This window comes from Labrus mixtus, chromosome 2 (assembly GCF_963584025.1).
Source record: "Labrus mixtus chromosome 2, fLabMix1.1, whole genome shotgun sequence".
NCBI classification, from domain to species: domain Eukaryota; kingdom Metazoa; phylum Chordata; class Actinopteri; order Labriformes; family Labridae; genus Labrus; species Labrus mixtus.
The window spans coordinates 7,754,382-7,779,437 of NC_083613.1; the positions used below are offsets into that span (position 1 = coordinate 7,754,382).

At 38.0% G+C, this 25,056-nt stretch overlaps 2 protein-coding genes and 1 long non-coding RNA gene across 6 annotated transcripts; all 3 read left to right on the forward strand.

Annotated features, from left to right (window-relative positions):
- Positions 1–22: 22 nt before the first annotated feature.
- Positions 23–9,036, forward strand: LOC132983201 (B-cell receptor CD22-like). Of its 3 annotated transcripts, none has more exons than XM_061049444.1 (11): positions 25–2,247; positions 2,358–2,561; positions 2,658–3,011; positions 3,925–4,152; positions 4,943–5,212; positions 5,507–5,767; positions 6,089–6,349; positions 6,845–6,926; positions 7,044–7,101; positions 7,788–8,056; positions 8,160–9,036. In XM_061049444.1, the coding sequence occupies exons 1-11, from the start codon at positions 1,797–1,799 to the stop codon at positions 8,218–8,220; spliced, it is 2,499 nt and encodes an 832-aa protein (XP_060905427.1). In that variant the 5' UTR covers positions 25–1,796; the 3' UTR covers positions 8,221–9,036. The 3 variants fall into 3 exon arrangements, with proteins under 3 accessions (XP_060905429.1, XP_060905427.1, XP_060905419.1); XM_061049436.1 differs by having other exon boundaries at positions 26–2,247; positions 7,041–7,101; XM_061049446.1 differs by lacking the exons at positions 7,044–7,101; positions 7,788–8,056; positions 8,160–9,036 and having other exon boundaries at positions 23–2,247; positions 6,733–6,926.
- A 1,277-nt stretch (positions 9,037–10,313) lies between these two features.
- Positions 10,314–21,064, forward strand: LOC132983217 (B-cell receptor CD22-like). Of its 2 annotated transcripts, none has more exons than XM_061049457.1 (11): positions 10,314–10,696; positions 12,686–13,042; positions 13,165–13,398; positions 13,520–13,873; positions 14,047–14,256; positions 15,325–15,579; positions 15,818–16,078; positions 16,383–16,643; positions 18,865–18,946; positions 19,047–19,107; positions 20,007–21,064. In XM_061049457.1, the coding sequence occupies exons 1-11, from the start codon at positions 10,636–10,638 to the stop codon at positions 20,208–20,210; spliced, it is 2,340 nt and encodes a 779-aa protein (XP_060905440.1). In that variant the 5' UTR covers positions 10,314–10,635; the 3' UTR covers positions 20,211–21,064. The 2 variants fall into 2 exon arrangements, with proteins under 2 accessions (XP_060905440.1, XP_060905448.1); XM_061049465.1 differs by lacking the exon at positions 10,314–10,696 and having other exon boundaries at positions 12,914–13,042; positions 13,165–13,257; positions 13,349–13,398.
- A 196-nt stretch (positions 21,065–21,260) lies between these two features.
- On the forward strand, positions 21,261–24,388 carry LOC132983237 (uncharacterized). The gene is made up of 3 exons (XR_009674819.1): positions 21,261–21,972; positions 24,071–24,219; positions 24,344–24,388. It is a non-coding gene; the product is annotated as an uncharacterized LOC132983237 (long non-coding RNA).
- Positions 24,389–25,056: the final 668 nt, after the last annotated feature.

Consider the following 25,056-nt stretch of genomic DNA (forward strand, 5'->3'; position numbering starts at 1 on the left):
TTTACTGTAAGTGTCAGACACTCTCTCTCACTGCAATTTACATAAACTATATTTAGAGAAGCTGTCACATCATTTTCATAAAAGTAAGAATCATTTCTTCATTTCAGTATGGGGATTTTCAGTAATTTCTCTGTCCATGTAAAGGGGAAGGAAGGTGGTGTGGCTCTTATTTTCAACCACAGTAATAAAGAACACAGTTTGTCCTCACATATTTGATGAACCTGCTGATTAAATGTGGACAGGAGTAGCAGCTATGAGTTTATCTGCTGCAGCGAGTGGATTTGTTGTCTTCCTTCTCGTTGTACAAGGTAATGTACTTCTACATGAACACTTTCAGGCGGCAACATCTCCTGACACTTGAACAGTATTATAAACCTTAAGAACGTGAATGTTACATTTCATGCAGATTTTTTTTTTAGGACGATGTATGGATTGATCTATCTGGAATCCTCTAAATGGAACTGTAGCTGGTGTATAAATGAATCAGAGTTTATTCAGAGGCTGTTTTTTCTGCAATAACATTATTGTGGAAAATACATTATTAATAAAACAGCTAGGGTCTATATAAGGTTCTCCATGTCTCAAGGAATTATTTTTCACAGGATTTGTAAACTAAATAAGACAAGCTAAAGTAGTTTGAATTAATATTTTAATATTGTTGGTAAAAAATGAATGACTAATGTCAAAAATGTTTGATTGCAGTACTAAACTTCTTTGGAATTATCAGATGACACAGCACCTCTCTATACAGAGTATTTTACTGTCTTTCAGCTCATTATTTTGGTGTTTTGACTTAAACTCATCATGGCTCTCATCAGTTGTTTTTCCAGCAGGGAAATCATTACAGTGTAAACTAGTTAAAGGTCCCATATTATGCTTTTTCTGGTTTTATATGCCCTTTAGTGTGTTTTCCAAGTGTCCTGTGCATGTTTAGGCACATCTATGTGCAAAAATTCAAAGTCCGCGGAAACGCAGCTTCTCCTACGTCCTCCTGTTCTAGCCCCCCTCGATAAAAATTTGTCAGTGCGACGTCATTGTCAGTGTGAGATCACTGATCTAAGCCCATTGGCTCGTTGTGGCAAGCCCTGCAGCTCATGTTGAAATTTCCGAGAAGCGTGCTGAGCAACTGACCAATAACGACAGAGCGGATCGGTAGACCAATCAGAGCAGACTTGGCCCACGTGGGGTCTAACAGTGTGGGCTCAACAGAGCGTAGCTGACGGACTCAGAGCGTAGAGGGAGCAAGGAGGAGCAGTACATGAAAACAGACACTTTTTTCTGACTTTAGCTATTGTGAACGTACAAAAGTAGGTACATAGATTAAATATACGAACCCCAAAAAGGGCATAATATGGGCTCTTTAAAACCAAGCGGCAACTTCTGAGGTTGAAAAATGAAGCCAATGCATAAGTGTAAAATCCTGCAGTGTGTCGAGTGTCCGCTTAAGGCTGGCTCCAAGAACCACCGAAGTCAAATACACATTTGTGATTTGATTTTATGAACGATACGTGTCATCCATAGTTTACGGGTCTGGCCCATAGACTTTAAACAAAACCTGTTATGCAAAAAGAACTGCAACATCCTTTCTGCAGCATTTAGGTGCTAACTTAAGTTTCAACATGTTAAAAGAATTTGGAAATAGGTAAAAATAAAGATAAATAAAACACATCCATTATTCTAAATGTTATGTTCAGTTTTAGTTAGGATAAGACTGCTGAACATATTTGTCCACACTCTAGTGTCCAACAATAACATGTTCTGGAAATATTAGCCCTGTCTCACACTGACCTTAAGTCATGGTAAGAGTTTTTAGCACTTCTAATGTAAATGAAAGTCTGTCTTCTGATGTTTTTATTATTTTAGTTGTGTTTCCTGGTGTGCTCTGTGTTACAGTGGTTCAGAGTCAGAATGGCTTGAGAGTGACTTACAGTCGTACCAAAATCTGTGCCATAAAAGGAGCAACAGTGGAACTAAGCTGCGTCTACATGTACCCATCCACAAGAAATAGCCCGTCTACAGTCGATAAATCCTTCTGGTTTACCAAAGAGCAGAATAACGAATGTGTTGATTTGACAACAGACTCACAGTATGCAGATCGTGTGATGCACAAATGTGTTGGGACGCGCTGCACTCTGAGAATCACAAACTTGAGAGAAAGCGACTCGGCTAAGTACAAGTTTAGGTTGATATCAAACCAACTTAATGGAAGATACACTGATGAGCCTGGAGTCTTGTTGTATGTCACAGGTAATGTTTTCACTCGTAAAAAAACCCTATGACAATGTTTTTTTTAATCTATTTGCATGTGTTTGTTAACAGATTAGGCTAAAATAACCTTTCTTGTTCATTCTCCACAGATCCAGATCTCAAGGTGCAGGAGATTACAAGTTACCTGAAGTGTCACAGCAGTTGTCCTTTACCTTATCATTACTCCTATGTCTGGTACGAAAATGGACAGGAAATGCCAGCAGTCAGATACTCTTCCTATTCAGGCCCCTCTGTATATAAGAGCTATACATGTGCTTTGAAAAGATTTGAGGATTTCCCCTCTCCTCCTGTGTGTGAGTTTACTTACAATCTGACACTAACTTACAACTACAACGACTTGTATTTTTAATGTGGCAACAACATTTGTTAATTGTAACCAACATTTCCAGGTGCCAAAGGTAAAACCTGCAACAAAGTGACGTATGCTGTCCGAGCCATCTGTGCCTCCAAAGGCTCATCGGTGGCCATTTCTTGTACTTACAACAGTTATGGAAGGATCATTTCAAAATCCTGGTTCAGTCCTGGACTGAGTCACCATTCGGGATATCATATGCGACCTGAGGACCTCAGTAGAGACCCCAGGTATACAGGTCGCTTGCAGGTCTTTGACAATGAGATGGGACACACCACTTTGAGTATCTCTGCGCTGAATGAAAGCGATTCAGCCCAGTATCGTTTCAAATTCAGAACAGAAAGAAGTGGATGGAGGAGTGATGTACATGGTACAACTCTGACTGTCACAGGTACATATGAACACAAACCAATGAAGACCTTACTTTAAAAAAAAAAGACCTGAAATGTTGCTTTTAGTCAATTACTTTCAGTTTGTGTACTAACTGTTGTTTAAGTGAATGCAGTCAGGCCTTTTGTCTGTCCACAAAGCATTTTTTTCTTTTAGCCCACGTCTTTTTGAGAAAATGTTCTCAAAGATTAGCAACCATTCATCGTACATATGGACACATGCAGGAGACACTCGATTGTGTCGAATATATTTACAGGTTGCTGCCTTTTTCAAGTGGCGTGTCAGAGTGCCTTTTTTTTCCAGCTGTAGTTCTCATCATTGCATTATTCAGACAACCAATCATGAGGAGGGTTAAAGAAGTTAGAGGAGAAGCTAGTTTTGCCTCTGCGTATACAGAGAAGTACAATATATCCGTCAAAAATAATCACAATAAGAAAATAAAGGATCATTTTTGGAGAGCAGATCACCCTGAAACATCTCAGTCTAACAACACCTCTTGGACAAGGGAATTCAATGAACAATTATCAGACTGTGTCATGCATGCACCAGCTGCTACACACCTGTTAGATAAAGATGTGACAGAGGTCAGTCATCATTATGAATGCCTATATACAAAGAACGAGGAGCAGCATCCTCCGGTTCATCATCATACACAAAGACGCTGCAAAGAGGACATTCTAGTTTATTAAGAATATAGGCAGTTGTCATAGAAATAAAGACCCAGGTGCCACATAAGTTGCTTTATCCCTGTACTCCCCTGAACTTTTCTATGAGAAAAACATGTTTTGTGGACACAGGCCCTTGGTATGCTAGGTTTTACTTATGTAACTGTAGCTGTTGCAATGATGTGTAGCTATATGTATCTTCTTTTTTGGAAACTGATAATGGCAATGTTTCTTATTCTGTATATCTAGCTTTACAGGTACAGGTGACTAGAATAGCAGCCCACCAATTTTACATTGAGGCAGAGCTGAGGTGTCACAGCAGCTGCAGTGAAGCAAGTCGTCTTCCATATGGGTGGTTCAAGAATGGAAAGCAATTGATCTTGCAGGATAAATCTTCTTATAATGACTTTTTTTGTCTTGAAGACGAAATCTCCTGTGCTTTAAAAGGACATGAAGGATTTCCCTCGCCTTCAGTGTGTAAGTTAACTTGACTTTGTCATGGCAAAAAACACATCTGCACACTCACACTACAGCACAATTACACTTTAAGTTATAAAAAAAAACACTGTGATCAAGTAGATTTAAATGTTATTCTTAGAAACAAAAGTGAAACTACTACCAAATGAAGAACCAGTGTAAAGAAAGGAGTTTACAGTGTCTGAGTCTTAATTTGAGACAGAGTGATAGTCATTATCTTGATTTACAGTACGGTCAATCTTAATATTAGCAAATTCAAAACCAGTGATGGGCAGGTTACTGAAAATGAGTGACTAGTTTCAGTTACTATCAAGAAGTTACTAACTGAGTATCTGCATATAAAAGTAACTACATGGGAAAATTACTATAGTGTCCCTTTTTCACCTCAATCCTCATTTTAATGATCACATTATTTAGTCTTTTAGTGAGGTTTTCAACATGTATATTTACTAATAAGGTCTCTGAAGACAACAGATTGAACAGTTGATATGGGAAGCATGTTGTCAACTTCATACCGTGCTATCAGTCTGTTTAGTTGAGGCTTACAGATCATGGAGCTGGCGGTTTATAATGTTTGTATGGAGTGACTCCTCCTTGGTCTGCCAGGCTAACATGAGCAGCGCCACCTGGCACCTGAATTATTTACAAAACAAAAAAGGAAGTAAAACTCCAGCTCAATGGTCAGCACTGTACAGCCACCGTGACAAAGATATGAATCAAAAAGGCATTTGAATGAATGTGTGATGAGATGCTCTTATCATAAAGGAATGCATGTCGATGTCATCTCCAGATGCTCCAAAGGTTACCTCAGTGTTGCTAAATCCCCCTGGTGAGATCATGGAGAACTATTCTGTCACTCTGACCTGTAGCACTGATGCTAACCCAGCTGCTAATTACACCTGGTACAAGAAGAATGGAGATTCAGACTTTCAGCCTTTCAGTGAAGAGCCTCAGCTTGTCTACAGTTCCATTCAATCCTCTGACTCAGGAGAGTATTACTGTGCAGCTGAGAATGAGCTGGGGAGAAGGGAATCTGGACACGTCATCATTAATATACAACGTGAGTAAAAAATGTCATCTATAACTTATCGGACACATTAGATTTTGCCTATTTTTTGTTGCCAAAAGCTAAAACAGAACCAACTTTTAACACATTATTTTGCAATGTGGCAGGGCATCCTGTAACAGTGCTACCAATTTTATAAATATGGCTAAAGTACTTTATTAGTATGAGATGTAATGCATTGTTACAATTGTTAAAAACAGTAGTATTCTTTCTAGCTCATGGCTGACTTTTCTGACAAATGATTCTCTTATCAAAGACTCATGAATTGTTCTTTTTTTCCCCAACCAGATGCTCCAAAGCATCCCTCAGTGTCAGTGATTCCCCTTGACGAGATAATGGAGGGCAGTCCAGTGACTCTGACCTGTAAAAGTGATGCTAACCCAGCAGCTACTAATACCTGGTACAAGGAGGGCAAATCACTAGTTGAAGGAAAAGAAGGCATTTATTATTTCACCTCTATCAGGTCTATGGACAGCGGGATCTACTCCTGCAAGTCTGAGAATAAGTATGGTCAGAGGAACTCCTCAAGATTACTTATAGATGTTCAGTGTAAGTACAGTAAATCACCAAATCACATCAACACTTCATGTATTTAAGTAGATGTATAGTTAATATAGTTGCAAAGTTGTCACTGTAATTTACATCATTCCTCCTGTTCATGCTGACTAGGAAGGGTATCCCTTCATAGAGAAAGTACATTGATCAAGTGCATGAGTGATGCAGAAAAAATTCCACAGTTCGCCTGAACCTCATATAAAACCAGTCTGGATTATACAAATCAACTGTAACTTCCAAAGTTCCCACGTGGGAAGACTTAAAACAACAGTTTTTCCATGCCTTCATGGTTTTATTCTTTTGCATGTTCTCTAGACGCTCCAAGGCTTCCCACTGTGTCATCAAGTCCAGCTGTTGAAATAATGGAGGGTAGTATGGTGAACCTGACCTGCAGCAGTGATGCTAACCCAGCAGCCAAATACACCTGGTACAAGATAGATGAAAACACACCAATAGCATCAGGACGGATCTTCACAATCAACGACATTGGTTCTGAACACAGTGGGAGTTATTTATGTGAAGCTCACAACAAAAGAGGATGCCGTAACTCGACATTGCATTTGGTTGTTGTTTCAGGTTAGTTTTGTTTTTTCAACCTGAATAAACTTCCACATCATCTTGGCCTTCCAGTTAAGTTAATTAAGCCAATAACAGTACATGCCTGCTCAGCGACACTACATAATTAGTTTCTGTAATTTAAACCTACCTGAGAAAGCCAAGGTGCCCACTCACAACATAGAGTCTTCTGCAGATTAATATACAGTCTAATGTGGTCTGAGGTTACAGCTAGCCTAAAAATGTAAACTGTGCTTTTCATATTGCCTGGTCCTTGTGTGTGTCATTGCCAAAGGAGACCACTCGAGGGGTGTCAGCGTGCTAGCGCTCATCTTTGTAAAGCACCGATTTGTTTGTTGTCTCTGACATTCTCTATTTGTTCTTTGTTTGTAATGTCTGCATAGGTCTGAGTGGAGTCGAATTGCCCTATGGGATAAATGAAAGCTTTCTAAGTCTAGGTCTAAAACAACATGTAATTCTCTGATTACCAAATGGAATTTCATCTCTGCTTCCTAGATTCAAGGACTTCAGTAACTGTTGGATCACTCACTGTTATTTTTCTGGTTATCATGTTGCTTGCCATCTTCCTATTGATAAGGTGAGCTGTTCATTTTGTGTGGTTTGTATAATCCAGCAACTGAGCTTGAATTCAGTCAGGTTTTTAAAAACTACATTTGGTCTTATATTTTTTATAAATCATTTTTGCATCCAGAAGAAAGATGTCCTCAAAAGAAACCAACCAGACTGGAAAGAGGGCAGACAACAAAGGACAGGTAAAGAAGAGTTCAGCTATCATACTGTCCATTTAGAATTCAAACAATGCTACTTAACGACCTTCTTTGTATTATAGGGTTACCTTTAATTACCTTGTCATACAATTTTGCCATATGTAATAATCAGATCCACAGACTATATAAAAAGATGGATGACATAAAAGCTCCCAAGAAGTGAAGCCAAAAATATATAAAGGTCCCCCATGACTGCAGTATAGTTCTTAAAGTCCCCCTCTTTCATGTTAAATGATGGGACATGCAAAACCATAAAAACTAAATACACGTCAAATGTTTTTTAGTTAGTTTTTACCACACTGATTTATGCCTGATAAATGCCTGTCATTTTTCTGAGAAATTCAGTTTTAATCGGTTAGTTGATGCTATAAAAAGGAGTATAACATCATGAGTGACAGCTCTTTTGACTAACACAAACCTGATTATATACATTAAATGTTCAGATCCTGTTGTGCTATGACAGTGACTTTGTTTCCCTCAACATTGTAGCGGATATGGCTTGAGCCCTCTGTTAAGATTGGGCATTTATTGCTCTTTCTATGCTAGAGTTTTGTTACAACAGATTGAATTAGATATTCTTAAATAGTATCTACTTGTACAATGACTAGTAGGGACAAAAACAAGTGTACTCATAACCCCCTTTCCTTTGTGATGCAATGTTTACTCTTCAGCTTAATATGGATTTGGTTCATGAAAACTCTTCAGCATCAGCACATGGACAACCAGATGAGGAGCAGGAAGATCTTTATTATGCCAGCGTAAGCTTCTCAAAGAACAAGGAAGACCCTATCTACTATAACGTTGTGCAAGCTAAGCTAACCAGACCCACGAATAAGAAGGAAAAAGACGAGGATGAGGAAGAAGACGAGGATGAGGAAGAAGATGAGGATGATGTGGAATACACTGTGGTCAACGTTAAGAGTGCAAATGCCATTTCAGAGTGAGTCTGTGTAAAAAAAAAAAAAAAGTTTGGCATTTGCATGTGGTTCTTTACATTGTGTTGTTCTTTTTTGGTTTTTAATCAAATTTTTTGAATTTCACAGACTAAGATGTCAGGAGAAAGTAGAAGATTCATCTGCACTGTACAGCACGATCACCAAGTAACCAAGAGTACCAACACCATAAAATTGTGTGCTTCGTTACCTCACAGTGTTTAAGAAGAAATTTAAGAATAATTCTCTGGACCAATCAAGTCAGTAGCAAAGAATGATTGGCACCCTGTCAAAATGAAGAAACACAAAAACAACCTGAGCTTCCTCTATTGCATTCTCAAGTTTATTTGTGGAGAATCTGTTTGCATGTCTTATGATTCTTGCCATATTTGATGTTTCTATTTAAGCACTTGCTATGCAAGTTTTTAAAATACTTAATAAAAGGAATCTAGGGACCCAGCCGACAAAGGAACTGCAGTTTTGAGTATTTTAGCATTTACTTCATTTTTCATCCCCAGAGGAAGGCACTTGGTTTATACTCTGTGATACAAGACCATGGTCATCCGTTCTGCTGGAATGCCTTCAACCTGGTTAAACTGTTTGCTCAGTTCTCCGGGTGACATGTGTAAAACTGATAACTGTTTTAAATGTGTTGTAATAACCTCCAGCCTTTGATAGAGTACATGTATCTGTTATCTAGCAGGTTGTCAGTTCATTATGTATAAAGCTCACACATAATTAGCTTACTCCGTCTTTGAAAATAATATCTTTTACACAATATTTATGAACTTTCTATTAAGTTTCTTTTTTTAATATCTCTTTTCTTAATGTCAAATATTTCATTGTATATTATGCCTCTGCTCATTATCCTGAAGCTGTTGAATCTAATATTTGAAAAGAAATACAGACATCAAGTTATTAAATTATTTCCCCGAGCTGTAAAGATTTTCATGCATGCTGATCAATAATAAATGTACCAAGAAACCAACATTTCCTTCTACTTCTGTACTCTTCTTTGTTTTATTTAATGTAAGTGGTGCTCTGAAAAGAAAGTGGGACTTGAGATCAGTCCTGCAAATTTTTCAGTAAATTGCTTAAGATCTTTTTTCCTTGACTAAATTTACCACACACAGAGGAGGTATAATTAATGAAAAGTATCAGGCTAATTTGTGCTGCGTTTACAGTACACGCTGGAAAGGTCACTTTTAAAATCAAACGTTGTACTTAAAGAGTTTGCAGGATGGGTGACTTTTCCTCACCTTTACAAAAACATGTCTGACTTTAATGGTTTTTAAACATGTGCTGATGTAAATTGGCAACATTGGCATGCATTTAAAACTTCTTTCTTCCATTTTTTAGTTAAATTACGTAAAATAAGTAATGCTAACTGTTTAGAACTCACTTTGTTACAAGTTAAAGGCATGCAATGGAAATGTAAGTTTATTTGCAGACATATGAGCTACTTGTGTGTACCATGTGTTCTGACACATAAATAATTTTATGAAATAAATATTGATCCACATATAGGGATATTTTTAATATATGCTCATTATATAGTTTATAAGACGACCAATTTTTACATTTACTCTGTTGATCAGATTCTACAAAGTAAAATGTTCCCCTTTTTTTTTCTAAAGATTTATTTTTGGGCTTTTTGTGACTTTATTGGAGGGATAGGACAGTGGATAGAGTTGGAAACCAGGGAGAGAGAGAGTGGGGAATGACATGCGGGAAAGAAGCCACAGGTCAGATTCAAACCCGGGCCACCCGCTTGGAGGACCACAGTCTCCATACATGGGGCGCGCGCACTAAACACTGCACCACCAGTGACCCGTATTTCCCCTTTTGTAAAAAGTTCTGTAATTGCCCCTAAATGGAAGAGGAGTATAATATGGAGAGGAGAAAAAGAAATAATTAACATCACAAGTATCACAAAATTGTTAACAATTACAGTTCTTTGGTAAGTGTACTTATTTACTTTATTTACTATTCACTGTTTCTTCCATTGTGAGAGTAGTATCACCTGCATTATTTTGTAAAACTTAGAGTTGTATATTTTTATTATTATTATTTCACGTTTATTTGTGTAGGAGCAAGAATAGGGCAAGCAAACATACACCAAAGCATTCATAACTCAAGCTAATTTGCAATGTCCATCCCTATGGGACAAAAGGTACATGGTAACAAATCACATTTCAATTTTTATGCAAAATTGCCCAACTGTAATTTGTGTTAAAGGTTGGGTGCGGTTTTAGATGTATGGTGCTGTCACCAACATGACCTTGATTTTAACGTGCATGTAAAGTTCATGCATGGTTAAACAACAGAAGTAGTCGTTTCTTCTTCTTTTTCATTTCATCTTGGGGATGTACAGACCATCAGCTGCTCATGCTAATTATGAAAAGAGGAAGGAAGGCAGGGCAGCTTTATGCAATCGTCCTTATCGTCTTATCCTACAAAAGACAAGTTTTCTTTCAAGACTCGATTAACTAGCAGAGATTTTAGTTTACTTGAACATCAGAAATAGTGTTTAGTATTTGCATCTTATCTTTCTTCTGATAATTTTTGCCATACAGAAATCAGCAGAATGGATATGAGTTTAACTGCAGCAGCGATGGGATTTGTTGTCTGTCTTCTCTCTTTGTCAGGTGCGCATGCCAACTTTTTAATGTTATTTGCCAGTTAAAAATCAAACATACATACATTTGATTGTGTTGTAATGCAATATCATGTTTACCTTAATATTACCAGATATTTGCATGCAGTGGAATTTGAAATCTGAGCATATTTGGAGGGTTTTATCTGTATCTTAGTAGATAAAAGTAAAATAAATCACCAGTTTCATTCTTTAAAGTTGGTGTAAGTGAATGTACAGCTCTATCTTCAGTCTATAACGTGTTTCAGCTGACAGAAATGTATAACCGTAGCCTTCTTATTCCTCATAAAAGGTCAAATATAAAAAAGAAACCAATGTCAATAAAAGCAAGTTTCTCTTGTGTGTGTAGATCACTGTTAGCAGTGATTACCGTGCTCTGGACTGGCTTTTATGTCTTCACAGAAAAAGAGATTGTTGATTCACAAAGGCCCAAAACATGTTCTTAGAAGTTGGAGAGCTCCCTTTATGAGAGAGAGAAAATAGAACCATTTAAATATAACAATTAGACAGTGTCTTTGAATCAATTTAATCACTACCTGAAAAAAGTAACTGGGACTATTTTACATTTTCTTATCCTCCACTTTCTGATATCAACATTACATTAAAGCTAAGTTTTACCACAATGACATTTTAACCTTATATGCCCTTTGTAACATCTTATAGCCTGCTTACAACAAAAAGATAGTCATGAGTTTCACATCCTTATTCTGCACCTACTTTCACACCTCTGACCTGACCACAGACATGAAACTAAGCAAAACAGGATGTGTTTTTCTTCTAATAATCAATGTTCTGTTGCTTCTAAGCAGTAAAACTGCACTCAAGTTTCCATACTTTTCTGGCCCCTCGCCCATTTACGCACTTGCTTAAGTGTACATAGATTATTCACGTTTTATTCTTCTATTTCTTTCAAAAGATCTGAGGGCAAAATAACAGCTTACTTTATGTATCGGCTCCATTTGTGAATAATCTGTGTTCGAAAGTGTTGGAGGATTTATAAAACCCCTTTTTTATATTAAAGATATATCAATTTATTCAACGCCAACGCTTTTAACAATAACTTAAAAAGCAACACACATCTATCCATCCATCCTTTGCCTTCCACTTATCTTGGGCAAAGTCATAGTGGCAGCCGGCTAAGCAAGCTGACCCAGATGTCGCTCTCTCCAGCAACATTTTCTAGCGCTTCCTGGGGGATTCTGAGGCATTCCCAAGCCAGATAGGATATATAATCCCTCCAGCAAGCTCTGGATCCAGCCCAGGGTCTACTCCCAGTTAGATGTGCCTGGTTAAAAGGAGGAATCCTAATCAGATGCCTGATTTTTTTCCATTACAATATGCAATCTCATTCTTTCAGTAATTACCCATAGCCCATGACCAACTGGTCAACTGGTAAATTGAGAACTTTACCTTCAGTTATAGCTCCCTCTTCACCATCAAGTTCTGGTATAACACTCGCATTACTGCACCAACCGGCCTGTCAATCTTCAAACCACGTTACCCATTGTGAAAAACACCCGAAGATACTTAAACCTTATACCCACCACTTTGCAGTTGGTTACTTCTGATGGTCACTTTATATCACAACCGCTTCCATCAGTGTAAGAATGGGTGTGAGCGGGTAGGTGTGACATGTGGTGTTGAAAAAAAAAGGGCTTTGAGTAGTCTGAAGACTAGAAAAGTGCTTTACAAGCTGAAGTCCATTTACAAAACAAAAGGTGGCAAAACAATGGCGTCATAGTAAATATGAATTTATTTCAAAAGATAGTTAAATGGATGAGATAATTGGTAATTAGCTTAAAGTTGTAAGTATCTTTAAAAACCAGTTAAACTAGTGGAAAAGTAACAGTTCACAGAGTTAGCAAATATATCTTTTGAGAGGTTGACTGTTGATATTTAACGTTTTCCAAAACACTTGAAAAGTATTTCATTCCTAAATGATTCCGTCTGATTTTAATGTATGTTCTGTTTTATGTCACAGTGGTACAGGGTCAAGATCGCTGGGGAATAGCTTACTCTACTTCTTGGATATGTGCTTTAAAAGGAGCAACAGTGGAGATAAGCTGCACCTACAGATACCCAAAGATGATCAATGGCCTGCCTACTACAGTTGAGCATACATTCTGGTATCGTAAACTGCAGGATAAAGTGCCCTTTGACCTGAGGGCCGACGCAGAGTATGCAGGTCGGGTGCAGTATCATTGTGAGGAAAACAGCTGCACTCTGAGAATAACAGACCTGAGAGAGAGCGACTCGGCTTGGTACATATTCAGGTTCATGACAAACCAAGAAGGTGGGAGTTTCAGTGGTGCTCGTGGAGTCTATTTGTCTGTTACAGGTAATATTATGGTTGGATGTCAGATGCTCATCATCAACAACTCTTAATAAATGATTAAGTTAATATTGACACATGTTGACAGCAATGTATGAACTCATATTTTTTTTACTTTATAAATTAAGGTTTCCAGGTGCAGATTTACAAATCAGAACCATGCAAAAGACATGACTGCACATGGTCGCATTTTGTGTGTAAAAGCAAATGTTATCTACCTGGTCAGACTTCCTACATCTGGTACGAGAATGGGGAGAAAATTCAGAGGCCAACGTCATATTCTTATGAAAAATATTTTTATTCTGCAAACAGTTATGCTTGTGCTGTACACGGATACGAAGAATCAACCTCGCCTTCAGTGTGTGAGTTTATACCACAGACTGTTAACATGATGCTGTTGGGAATTTTTGAGATATTCTATTATTTTGTAACATTGGTGTTTATATAACATGGGCAGCCTCATTTATATCTTTTTTTTTGTAGGTGGCCATGGTCATTCATGCAACAGAGTGATGTACAATGACAGAACAATCTGTGCCTTCAAAGGCTCATCAGTGGACATTTCCTGCACTTACAACAGTTATGGTAATAGAATATCAAAATTCTGGTTCAGTCGTGAACAAAGTCACCATCCGGGATATTATAAACGACCTGAGGACCTCAGTAAAGCCTCCCAGTATTCAGATCGTTTCCAGGTTATTGAAACAGAGAGCGGACGCTCCACTCTGAGAATCTCTGACCTGAGAGAGGGAGATTCAGCAGAATATCGCTTCAAATTCAGAACAGGAGATTTTGAATGGCAGAGCAAATTTCCTGGTACATCTCTGACTGTCAAAGGTACTGATGCAATACATTGTTTTGTCATTGACTGTATGCTAGAAGTGAACGTAGCCACAGTGATCTGTTCAGTTATAGCAGCTTGCACGTATATTAACTAGAAGGGTGTAATGTTGTAAAGCCAACTGTGTGTTATTTACTGTTAATTGAACCAGACTTTTCTTTGTTCACAGATCCTGATTTAAAGGTCCAGGTGATCTGGTCTGCTATGGGTCCAAGACTCATTTGTCACAGCAGCTGTATCCATGGAGGTCGCTCTCCCTTCGTTTGGTTCAAGAATGAAACAAAAATTATAGAAGAAACCTCTTCATCTTATGAAGGATTAGTCGACCCTGCAGACATGTATTCCTGTGCTTACGAGGGATATCACTCTTTTTCTGTGTGTGAGTCATCTCACTTTGTTTCACACAAATTTAATTTGAAGGAATCTTTGCTGAAGTCACAATTCTTACAGAAAACAATAGACATCACATCACTGTTTGAATGTAAAGTTATATTTCTGTTGGACCTGGGCGTTGAAGGTTGCTAGTGTTGCTTTGTATCTGCAAGATGTGTAAAAAGGCATGAGCATGCAAGTAATTTAATCATTACCTAACAAGATGATCATATCTAATTTTCTAAATGTTTGTCATTACCTTTTAGTTGACTTTTAAAATATATTTTGTGCATAGCTCATTTCAGCTGGCAATAAGGGACAAGAGCTTTTTTATTTGGAACTTTAACCAAACAAGCATTTTAGGTGAAAGTCAGACAAAATTCAACATGATACACAACATATCCCAAGACTTCAGTTACATACTGTAGACTCCTTCTTTTAAGCAATATATGGACATACATGGGGATATATTTCAATCATGTCTTCTCAAAAATGCTTATTTCCCCAATTTTTAACTATAGCATTGTACACTAAAGTAAAAAACAGTTTTTGAACACTAGCAGGGCCAGTGTTGTTGTTTTTCACTTGAAGGACCTCTGAACCCACCCAAAAAAAATTAGACCACAAAACCAAATTTAATCAGAACTTTTTTCAAGTGTCCCAATCTGGAAGAAATTTTTCCTTTAAATGATCAGTTGTCAGTGTATGGAACCCCTAAAATACTTATGTTTATTTTATTTTTAACCTAAGAATAAAGTGAAGTTAAAATACATTGCTGGAACCTTCAAGGACCCAAAAAGTTCCCCTGACCCTATTTAGATAACCACTAATAACTACTAATAAAGCAATGTTTTAATGTTTGGAATCTTGCTCGGTGCATATCTTGCATTTGCACAAAGATGCTCAGGCAGGATTCACATCAAGATATTGGCTTTAACGATTACTCCAGTGTGCAACACTTGATAGCTTTATTCTTCTTAAATGACCACATACATTTACAAGCCATTTATTATGTCAACAGGTAAAGTCAGACTGACATTTTTGTATTATTGAATGTTCACATTATTTCCTCCAGATGCCCCGACACCTCCGTCAGTGTTGATGAGACCCCCTGGTGACATAATGAGGAACAGTTCAGTGACTCTGACCTGTAGCAGTGACGCTAACCCAGCACCTAGATACACCTGGTACAAGAAGAACCAATCACTGCTCAAAGAACCACACCTTTACCTCCACTCCGTCCAGTCTGCTGACTCTGGAGAGTATTACTGTACAGCTGAGAACATGCTGGGAAGGAGGAAATCAAAATATGTTTCTGTGAATGTGAAATGTAAGTAATAACCTCTGCCAGACATGTTGTATCTCCTTTAAAAGGGCAGGCCTACAGATTGTGTCTTCTGTCTACACATTCAACATTCAGAAAGCCTTTCAGTAGATGAATGATATTTGTATTTATATTAACAACATTAGGGATTTAAAACGTTCAAATTCAATACATCTCCTTTAAAGTTTCAGATGCTTCAACCCTTCTTGAGTAATTGATATCTTCAATCAAACTTCTCTTCCAGATTGTCCACAGGTTGCAACTTTGTCAGTGAGTCCCTCTGGCAAGATAGTGGAGGGCAGTACAGTGACTCTGACCTGTAGCAGTGATGCTAACCCAGCAGCTAATTATACCTGGTACAAGGAGAACCACAAACTGCTTGAAGGACAGGAAAGCATTTATAATTTCACCAACATCAGCTCAGAGGACAGAGGGCTCTACTACTGCAAATCTGAAAACCAATATGGAAAAGTCAACTCCACTTCTCTATTTTTAGATGTTCATTGTGAGTACAAAAGTTCCTAAAGTTTCCCCATTATCATACTCTGATGGGTAGGCCTACACTAGTTCCCACTACACACAATACTGTTTATCGACTTCATTGGCCGAAGTTTTAATCTGCTGTGGCTTCTTGTTTTTTTGTTTTTTGTTTTTTTGGTTATTCTGTACCATGATATCAGCCACATTTCAAGATAACGTAAAGAGCCAAACAGAATACAGAATTTGAAATTTAGGCTTGGAGTGTAAATTCAGCAAGGAAGCCCAAAATTTAGGTCGACTCACAGATAAACTATAATATTTTCCTCCAGATGGTCCAAAGCTTCCCTCTGTGTCAGTAATTCTCTCTGCTGAGGTTGTGGAGGGCAGTTCGGTGACTTTGATATGTAGCAGTGATGCTAACCCAGCAGCTAACCACACCTGGTATAAGGAGAATGAAGACTCACCTAAAGCTTCAGGACCGATCTTCACCATCAGTGACTTCAGGGCTGAACTCAGTGGAAATTATTACTGTGTAGCCCAGAACACATTAGGACGTCATACTTCTGCCTTTCATATGATGGCCATTGCAGGTAAGTTACTGGCTTTTATTTATATACCAATTCTCAAACTTACCTGTGATGTTGCAGAAGACTGCTAGCAAGATAGCTAACCAAAATGCAATTCATGTCGCTTATAGATTACCATGTTTAAGTAGTCAGAATTACAGTTTGTGCAGTGTTCATTTTGTTAACCTAAATAAGATGATAAATGTTGTCAGCAACTGTTTTTCCATAATGAAGACGAGACTTAGAAGAGCCAACAATTTATTTTGAAAAACAAAACTTTTAAAATCCATGATATGTCCCCAACAGTAAATCTAATCTGTGATGCAAATCAAGAGAGCAGGAGGTGCGTGTGTATGTGAGGAGTAGAGAGACCGAGATAACTGCTACTACAACAAGCATTAAAGAGCTAACAATGCTAAAGCAGTGAATAACTAGGGTCTGTATTGTTGATAATATTAATAACCTCAAAGGGTCGAGGTTGAAAAAGATTTAAAAAAGAGATTTGATTTTAGTGGGACTCAGCTGGCTAAAGAAAGGTTAAGGCTTCCCTTTATAAAGATAAATAAAAAGTAGTTTGAAAGGTTCAATCTATAGCTTTTCTGAGCTTAAAATATATGCCAGTGGTTGTAGTAAAAGTACTCTTACCACACTTTAAGAGTTACCCATGACAAGTGAATGTTCATTCAAGTCCTTCAAATATTTATTGTGCAATAATATGTTCGCCATGAGGGTTAAATTTTAGGCTTTTCACTTTACAGCTGCATTAATGTGTATGTTAGATTTTACTGCTTGAGGTGTATTAAGGTTTTCCATGTGTTTATGTGTTTAGAAAAATAACACAACCTGTCTTCTGCATACCAATTTCAAATGTACCAAGACTGAAATAGAAATAGTGACTAAAATTGAATTCAATTGACACGTAAATGTTGCAGTGACATTCACACCATAATAAATCAAATAAGCCTAAGTAGTATGGGCGCCGCCAGGGAGGGGCTAGGGAGGGCGATGTAGCTAACCCTAGGATAGCCATAGCATCCCCCTAGCACCCCCAAGAAATGTGATTATTTAGAATTTTGAATGTGTGAATACTATCATGTATAATTTAAAAAATGAATGAATACATAAATAAAACAAACATATTGTAGACTCAAAACATAAAACCAACGCAGGTGATTTGACCAATGGGCGCAGCACGCATTGAACATTTGACCTTACTTTGCTACTTCCTCCTGTTAGCCAGGGCACAATGGTTTGTACCGTTAGCAACGGGGAAAAATGTATCATTTTGTAGTCCCTCAACATCCACGTGTGAACTCAGAGACTCAATCCAAACTGACGGAGACGCAGGTACCCATATGTGAAAGCGTGTGTGTCACGGCCTCGCAATAGAAATTAAACTGGTGACGGGCAATGGGAACCCTAAAGCTCAGAGCACCCTCACTGAAAAGTTGAGCAACACCATAGAAAAAAATCTCTGGCGCCACTCCAGCTGAGCAGGAAGGGGTCCAGATCAGAGATCCTTACTATTTTTTTCCTGAGAGCCACACATGCAGAACAAAGTCAACAGAGAGCCACTTTTATTACAATTCACCAAAAGCAAACCAAAAGGATAAGCATTTCTGCCAATTAATTTGTTATCCATCAACACAGTAACAGAACAGCCATTACAGTCATGAAGCTGGCATGCCTTCATGTTGATTCTCGGTTGCTGCATCCTCTAAGTCTTCATTTTTCTAATTTGTCACATCTCTTTCTGTATCTTTGTGTCTGTCGATCTGGTTTGCGTGATTGTTTGATTAGAAATTGTTAATTTTTTTATTGCCTGTGCATTTCATCCCAGCTAGTATGAGATGCAAAGCAGATGTAACGTTGCTGCACAAGTGTGCAGTGATGACAGGTTTGACAGTTATCTCTCTTTTAGGAACTAAATGTATAATAGTGAAAAGTGAAATCTAATGTGAATTTTTTGATGCTTGTAGTTTAGTTTATTTACATATTTATCAAACACATGTCATTATATGTATTGGCTGCTTTATCACATGATCACAAGCTACCATGGTGGCCACCAGAGTTGTCTGATCCCTGGTCTAGAAAACAAGGTGGAATGTTTAAATTCATGATTATGAAAGGAAATATTTACAACTGAACACCTTTGGGAGATTATGGAGCAATTATATAAGCTGTTAATACTCAAACATCCCATAATTCCCCTATCAGTTTTCAGAATGTATCTCTCGTTATCCAGGGGCAAGGACTTCAGCAGCTGTAGGAACAATCACTGCTGTTGTCCTAGCTATCATTCTTCTCACTGTCTTCTTTTGGATAAGGTGAGGAGTTGTGTGTCTCTATGACTATTTCAGTTTGGCATCTGCTACATTTTTTATTAATTTCATTTTCATTCATTGAATTGCTGATCTTCCCATCCAGGAGAAAGAAGTCCTTCATACAACAATCCACTGGTAGTAAGAGACCCGATAACATAGCACAGGTGAGAAAGGATGGATTTAAGTATTTCAGCAAAACTGTCTGATTACAGTTACGTTCCCTAAACATTTTATTTAAACATTTTCAGCGTTTGAGGTTATTTCTCACGGGATGACAAATATTTACCTCTCACCCATGGGTACAAATAAAGTAACTTGAACCTGAACCATCCCTGAATATCTAGCTCTGCTTTTGGAATGATTTCAGAAAGTGAATCTTCAGGAATTACTAAGTCCTTATATACAGGGGCCTCTGCTTGCGTTTAGGCATTGCAACAGCACAAATCCGTATCTCAATACTTAGAATCACCATTGTTAGGATCAGAAAAGTTTAATTTCACAATAAAGAGCATAGAGTAATGTGACAAGAAAATATCAGTTTCTGTTGAGGAATTGTTAAAAAACAAAAAGATAACCCAGATTTAATAGGTGTATTTACTTAAAGGAAGAATGTACAACATTTTACACATAAATAAAGTAGAAATAAAATAATATATATAATAATATAATATCCTGTGTAAATGTCATTCTGAGTCATGACTGTCTACAGTGAGTTACAAGCCTGAGTCGCCAACTGTAATGTTGTCTGAGCTGTGTTTACATCGTGTTTATATGGACGGGACAGCCTTACATATAAAGCTGTTTTACTCAAGAACTAGAAAAAATAAAAATAACATAACATACTCACTGCTAATTTAGATGTCACGAAAGTGTGTTTAGATCATGTTCATGCCATGTCAGTTTATGTGCAATGTGAAGCTATGAGTTAACCAAAGTGTGCTAACATTAGCCTGCTTAATGCTGGTGCTGAAGGGCGACATCTACTAGATCAAAAGGTTGCACATTCTTCCTTTAAGGTCAAGTTGTCCAACATAGTATGCTTGAGTTCTGTTTTCTCAATCAGCAAAATATAAGTCCAATGTGTGAGAACGCGTCAGCTGCATCACAGAGACGACTACCTGAACAGCAGGATCCCCTTAGCTATGTATCTGCTTCTTTCAAAACCAGGCAAATGTTCTCTACTCCAACGTCAGCCCAGCCCGGCCCCACAGACGATCACAGGAAGAGGACAGAGAGGATCAAATTGAATATGCAACTGTCCAAATAAAGACTGCCGGTAGACATCAAGGGTGAGAATCTCCTACGAAATCAAATGTGGAATTGCTAGATACTCTCATCAAATAAATATACATTGAGTTTGACATATATTTTCCCCTGAACTGATCAAGCCACCAAGAAGCAAGAGAGGATTCCTTTTCTCAGTATAACACTGTCAAACCAAGATTACACAAAAACTTCTTTCAAGGAGTTACCCTGAGGATTAAGACCCCATGCATTCATACTGAGCGTCTCCAAATCCAGTTTACCTTCAAAAATACACATTTTCATCTTCTTTTGAGCGGTTGCTTGACCTCAATTACAATACCAAAACATGTACTGAGCCTGCTCTAATTATTATTTTGAGTTTTATCAAGCGCATGAAACATGAAACTATTTCAGATATGATAATGTACAGCTGTGTTAAAACAGTAACTTTGGGGCAAAGCATCATGTCAAGATCTAATTTCGCTGCACCAGCACGGACGAGTCTTTAGACCAAATTCACAGATTTTGCTACACATCATGAACAACTTCTTCAAGGTTTTCTGAGTAAATTTGACGTGGATATTTTCAACAGATTTGGAGCTGTACCTCATAGTAATAATATGTAATTTTCTTTCACCACAAAAGGATGATATGTCTAATATGGAATATCAATCAGTCAATAAATCTTTTTTTGTATAGCTCAAATTCATAACACATCTCGAGACACTTTAAAAAAGCAGGTAAAACACCATGTTTATTTTTTGTTATTTAATATTAAAAAAGAGCAGGTAAAAAGACCTTACTGATTGGTGTATTACACAGTCCTAATGTTAATCTGTCAAAATGGAGGTGGATTAAATGATATACCTAGGAGGAGTTCATTATGAGCTGTTGGAGTGACTTTATGAGCCCAAGAGGCTTTTTGATGATCTCTCCAAACCACATCTGCCCACAAAATTTAAGTGTAGGACAAAGTGAAAGGAAGAGGCTTTGATTTTGAAAACTGTTAGGGGACGCTATCATGGCAATATACCACACCCATGTTGGATGCAATTTTCAACAGGCCGGATTCATGTGAACATTTTCACAACTTTTTGAACCCAAAAGTTCAGGGAAAGACATAAAAAAGTAACAATAAATAATCCCTACCAGACAGGGTTCTTGCACCAGTCGGTAACTGGGGCTCCTATAATGTCCATCCATCCATCCATCCATCCTACACATATCTACCTACCTACATCCATCCTCTGTAAGTTTTATTATCCAGTCAAAAGTTTTGCCGATCTTCCACTGTCTACTTTAAGACACACACTGTTGAATATTTAGTTTAGTTCTCCGGGTACATTTGTTTTCAAATCTGCACAAATAAACTGTTTGCTCTTTCTCTACACATAACCAATAGACCAATAGTCTTGCTGACTACACCTACAGTGACTTAACTGACTGTTTCAAACCTTTCATCACGTTCTTGATTAGGTTAAGCCACAAAAACAACTTGGTAAGGTTTAGGAGACAATTATGGGTAAAAATATTGAATTGACATTGACAGTTTGTTTCATGCAGGACAGGTAGGGATTACATGGTAGTCTGGGACAGATAATAATTATATCTTAATTACATTTTCCTTTGATGACCTTTTCTTCGGGGGAGGAAAGTTACATGTTGTTACTGGAAAAATCATTGTTGTTTCCCGTTGTAATTATTGTTTTTTCCATTCTTCCTGAAAAAGGAGGACTTCCAATGAACATTCAAAGACTGAAAAGAGACAGGGCAACATGGGGAAGGTAAGAATTATTTATTTATTTATTCATACTGCTATCTTATAAGTCATGAATCCAACAGACTAAATGTGCAATATATAGAAAGCATGTTGAATACATTGGGGTGGATCAGTGGTAGAGTCGGTCATCTCTCAACCAGAAGGTTTGATCCATAGCTCCTGCAGCCACATGTTGACATGTTGGGCAAAACACTTAACCCCAAGTTTCTCCCGCTGCTACGTCAGGGGCGGGGAATGGACATTAATGAATAAGTTAGTAATGATGGACACTTTAATGTAGAAGCCTCTGCGATCAGTGTGTGGATCAGGTGTGACCTGCAGTGTGAAAAGCGCTTTGAGTAGTCAGAACACTAAGAAAGTACTATACAATCTTAAATCCATTTACCATTTAGAATTCTGGTGAGGCAAATATTTCAGTCAAAAACTGATCAGCTAACTTGTTACAAGCAATTATATCATTCCAATATTTTCCCCAGACATCATGAAGCATGGTTAATATTGGCTGTCGTGAAAGAACAATTCATATTTGTCCAATATAAACAGGTTCCTGATGCTTTTATTGTACTGTAGCACATAACACCTTAGATGTTAAACTTGCACTCATTCAAACAAGGGGGCACTTGATATGTGCTCCTAATTCTTACTGTATTGCAGGTGTAATGTTTTATGCATCTTCTCAGTGCCTACAATCTTTAGATACTGTATATCATGGTGTCTTGAGATTCATAGCAAATCTTAGTGCCCTGACTCATCATTGTATATTATCGAGTTGGCTGGCCTTCAGTGTCTATGCTAGACAAAATCATTGGCATGGCCTTATTTGTAATCTGATTCCCTCATACATGTGTAATTATATTCATGTGAGAAGTACTGGAAGCCCAGGGATGGCGGCAGGATTTTTTTTCCCCGCTCCAGTGTGTGTGTGTGTGTGTGTTTGTGTGAGCGTGTGTGCAGCAATGTAGGCTATATGTTGGTGTGTGTGTCTCAGTGTGCCCCGCGATGCTCACAGTCATGACAGCAGAGAGAGGAGCAGGGAAAGTAGCTGCAGCTACATCAAACGCGCGCCTGCACTTTCTCGCGCTCTCTCTCTCTCCCCTGCTCTCGCTCTCTCGCCCAAGTACCGTCCATGTGTGGGAAACGTTTGGGAAACGGAATTTTTTTTTTACAGTTTATTCGAAAATAAAAGAAAACTACCATAATACGTGAGGGGGCTTAACCGCATGGGGGGTTCTAGGCAGGGGCCAACAGGGGCCAGTGCCCCTGTAATACTGAGCTTGGTCCCCCCTGTGGCCCCTCCTCCAAAAGGAAGAACCCCCCTCAAAACACATACACAGTATTTGACTCAACAACCGGACTCACAATCTAGTATTAAATTCTGTTACTGAAACAAATATAAATCATGATATATTTAATGTTGTGGTATTTAATGATGTGCGCTATTATTTGGCATAATATTTATATATTTTTTTAAAGTGATCATCTTTGTCTATTTTTCACCATGGTTTAATGTTCCCTTCTGACAAAACAACTGGCTCCAGTTTGGCCCCCTCAGTAAAAGTGGTCTAGAACCGCCACTGCTTAACCAGGGCTAGACAGATTTGTGATGGGGCTATAGCGCCCCTTAGCCCCGGTGTAGCGCCGTGCTTGTGGAAGCCACAGTCTTCGCTCTGCAACCCAGTCACAAAACGTAGTGTTGTTATCTGTTCCCAATGAAATGAAATGGGGAAATTTACTTTCAGGTACCTTGCTCCTGCGGCCTGGAATCTCGTGCAGGATGATCTGTGTCTGGGGGAGCTGGTCTTTTAAAAACATTTTTTAAAGTAGATTGATGGTGTAGAGAAAGATGCTTCAGGGTGTAGATGCTTGTGTTTTATGTCTGTCTGTTGTGCTGCTGCCCCTCTTGGCCAGGACACTCTTGTAAATGAGATTCCTAATCTCAATGAGGTTTCTCTTGGTTAAATACATCTGAAATAAAGTATCTTTAACACATCACACTGTAAGTGCTCTTACCTAAGCCTTCTCTATCTTGGTTGTTGCCCTCTACTAAAATGTACTTTAGAAATGTAAAATATGTTAATCAAACTCAAACTCCACTTAATCAGAGACCACCAGAGGACCTGGACGACCTTCAGTATGCCAGTGTATACTTTTCTAATTCCATCAGACCAGCTCGGCCCCGCAGACACACAGAGCAACAGGATGTCACTGAGTACGCAGCTGTGAAATTTAAAAGCAACAGTGCTGCCATGAGGTGAGCAGCTATTAACAAAGGGACATCATCCTCACTACAAAATAAACATTGATTGTTTTCAGTTTTTCCGGTTATCCTATTTTTTCTTACTTGAACATCATTGTCACTTGACTTTTCCCCTCAGAACTGGAAGTCAAGAAACTGGAGAGGATTCAGCAGCACTGTACAGCACAGTCAAGAACACCTGACACCACAACAGCCATTGTAATCATGCTCCGATAATTCTGTTCCTCTTTTCTTTTAAAACGTTTTACTTACATGGACTGCTTTTATTTGACCAGTTTAGTAATTTAAAGATAATCAATGATTTAATCTAGCTACAAAATGTTCATCGTAGGTGTAACCATGGCTTAAATTAAATTGTAAATACAACTTTTGTGGCATTCCAAACCTATAAATACATTTGTATTACTTGGTAAAACATTGACCTATAGCTTAAGGTTATCTCTAAATAACTCTTCTTATCTGCCTTCCTGTGCAGGTACAAAAAAGAACCCAAAAGTGAAAAAAAGTTGTTTGCCTTTGTCTTCCAGGGAAGAAATGAATAGATATTGAAATTTGGAACAATATCCCTCAAAGACTGTATTGAGAACGCTGTGAAAGTGATGTCAAAATGATGCACAAGCAACCAGTGTAACCAGTTTTTTTCTTTTTAAATGCACATAGAAGTAATGCAATAGGGACACATTTACAGTATATCATGATTTAGTTTAAAAATGTCTTACTGGTGCCACTTGGTGTTAGTCAAGAGTCACATTTTGATTATTGTATTAATAAATTGATTTTAATTTTGCCAGGTCCTATAAAATATGTTTCCATTTCCACAGTTAATTTTAG

Excerpts from the sequence above, each read along its gene's own strand:
- LOC132983201 (XM_061049436.1), top strand. The coding sequence starts at position 1,797 with ATGGTAAGAGTTTTTAGCACTTCTAATGTAAATGAAAGTCTGTCTTCT. Across the intron at positions 2,562-2,657 it reads TTTCCCCTCTCCTCCTGTGT|GTGCCAAAGGTAAAACCTGC; the intron begins GTGAGTTTACTT and ends CAACATTTCCAG. Across the intron at positions 7,102-7,787 it reads GGGCAGACAACAAAGGACAG|CTTAATATGGATTTGGTTCA; the intron begins GTAAAGAAGAGT and ends TTTACTCTTCAG.
- LOC132983217 (XM_061049457.1), top strand. The coding sequence starts at position 10,636 with ATGGATATGAGTTTAACTGCAGCAGCGATGGGATTTGTTGTCTGTCTT. Across the intron at positions 15,580-15,817 it reads TGTTTCTGTGAATGTGAAAT|ATTGTCCACAGGTTGCAACT; the intron begins GTAAGTAATAAC and ends CTTCTCTTCCAG. Across the intron at positions 16,644-18,864 it reads TCATATGATGGCCATTGCAG|GGGCAAGGACTTCAGCAGCT; the intron begins GTAAGTTACTGG and ends CTCGTTATCCAG.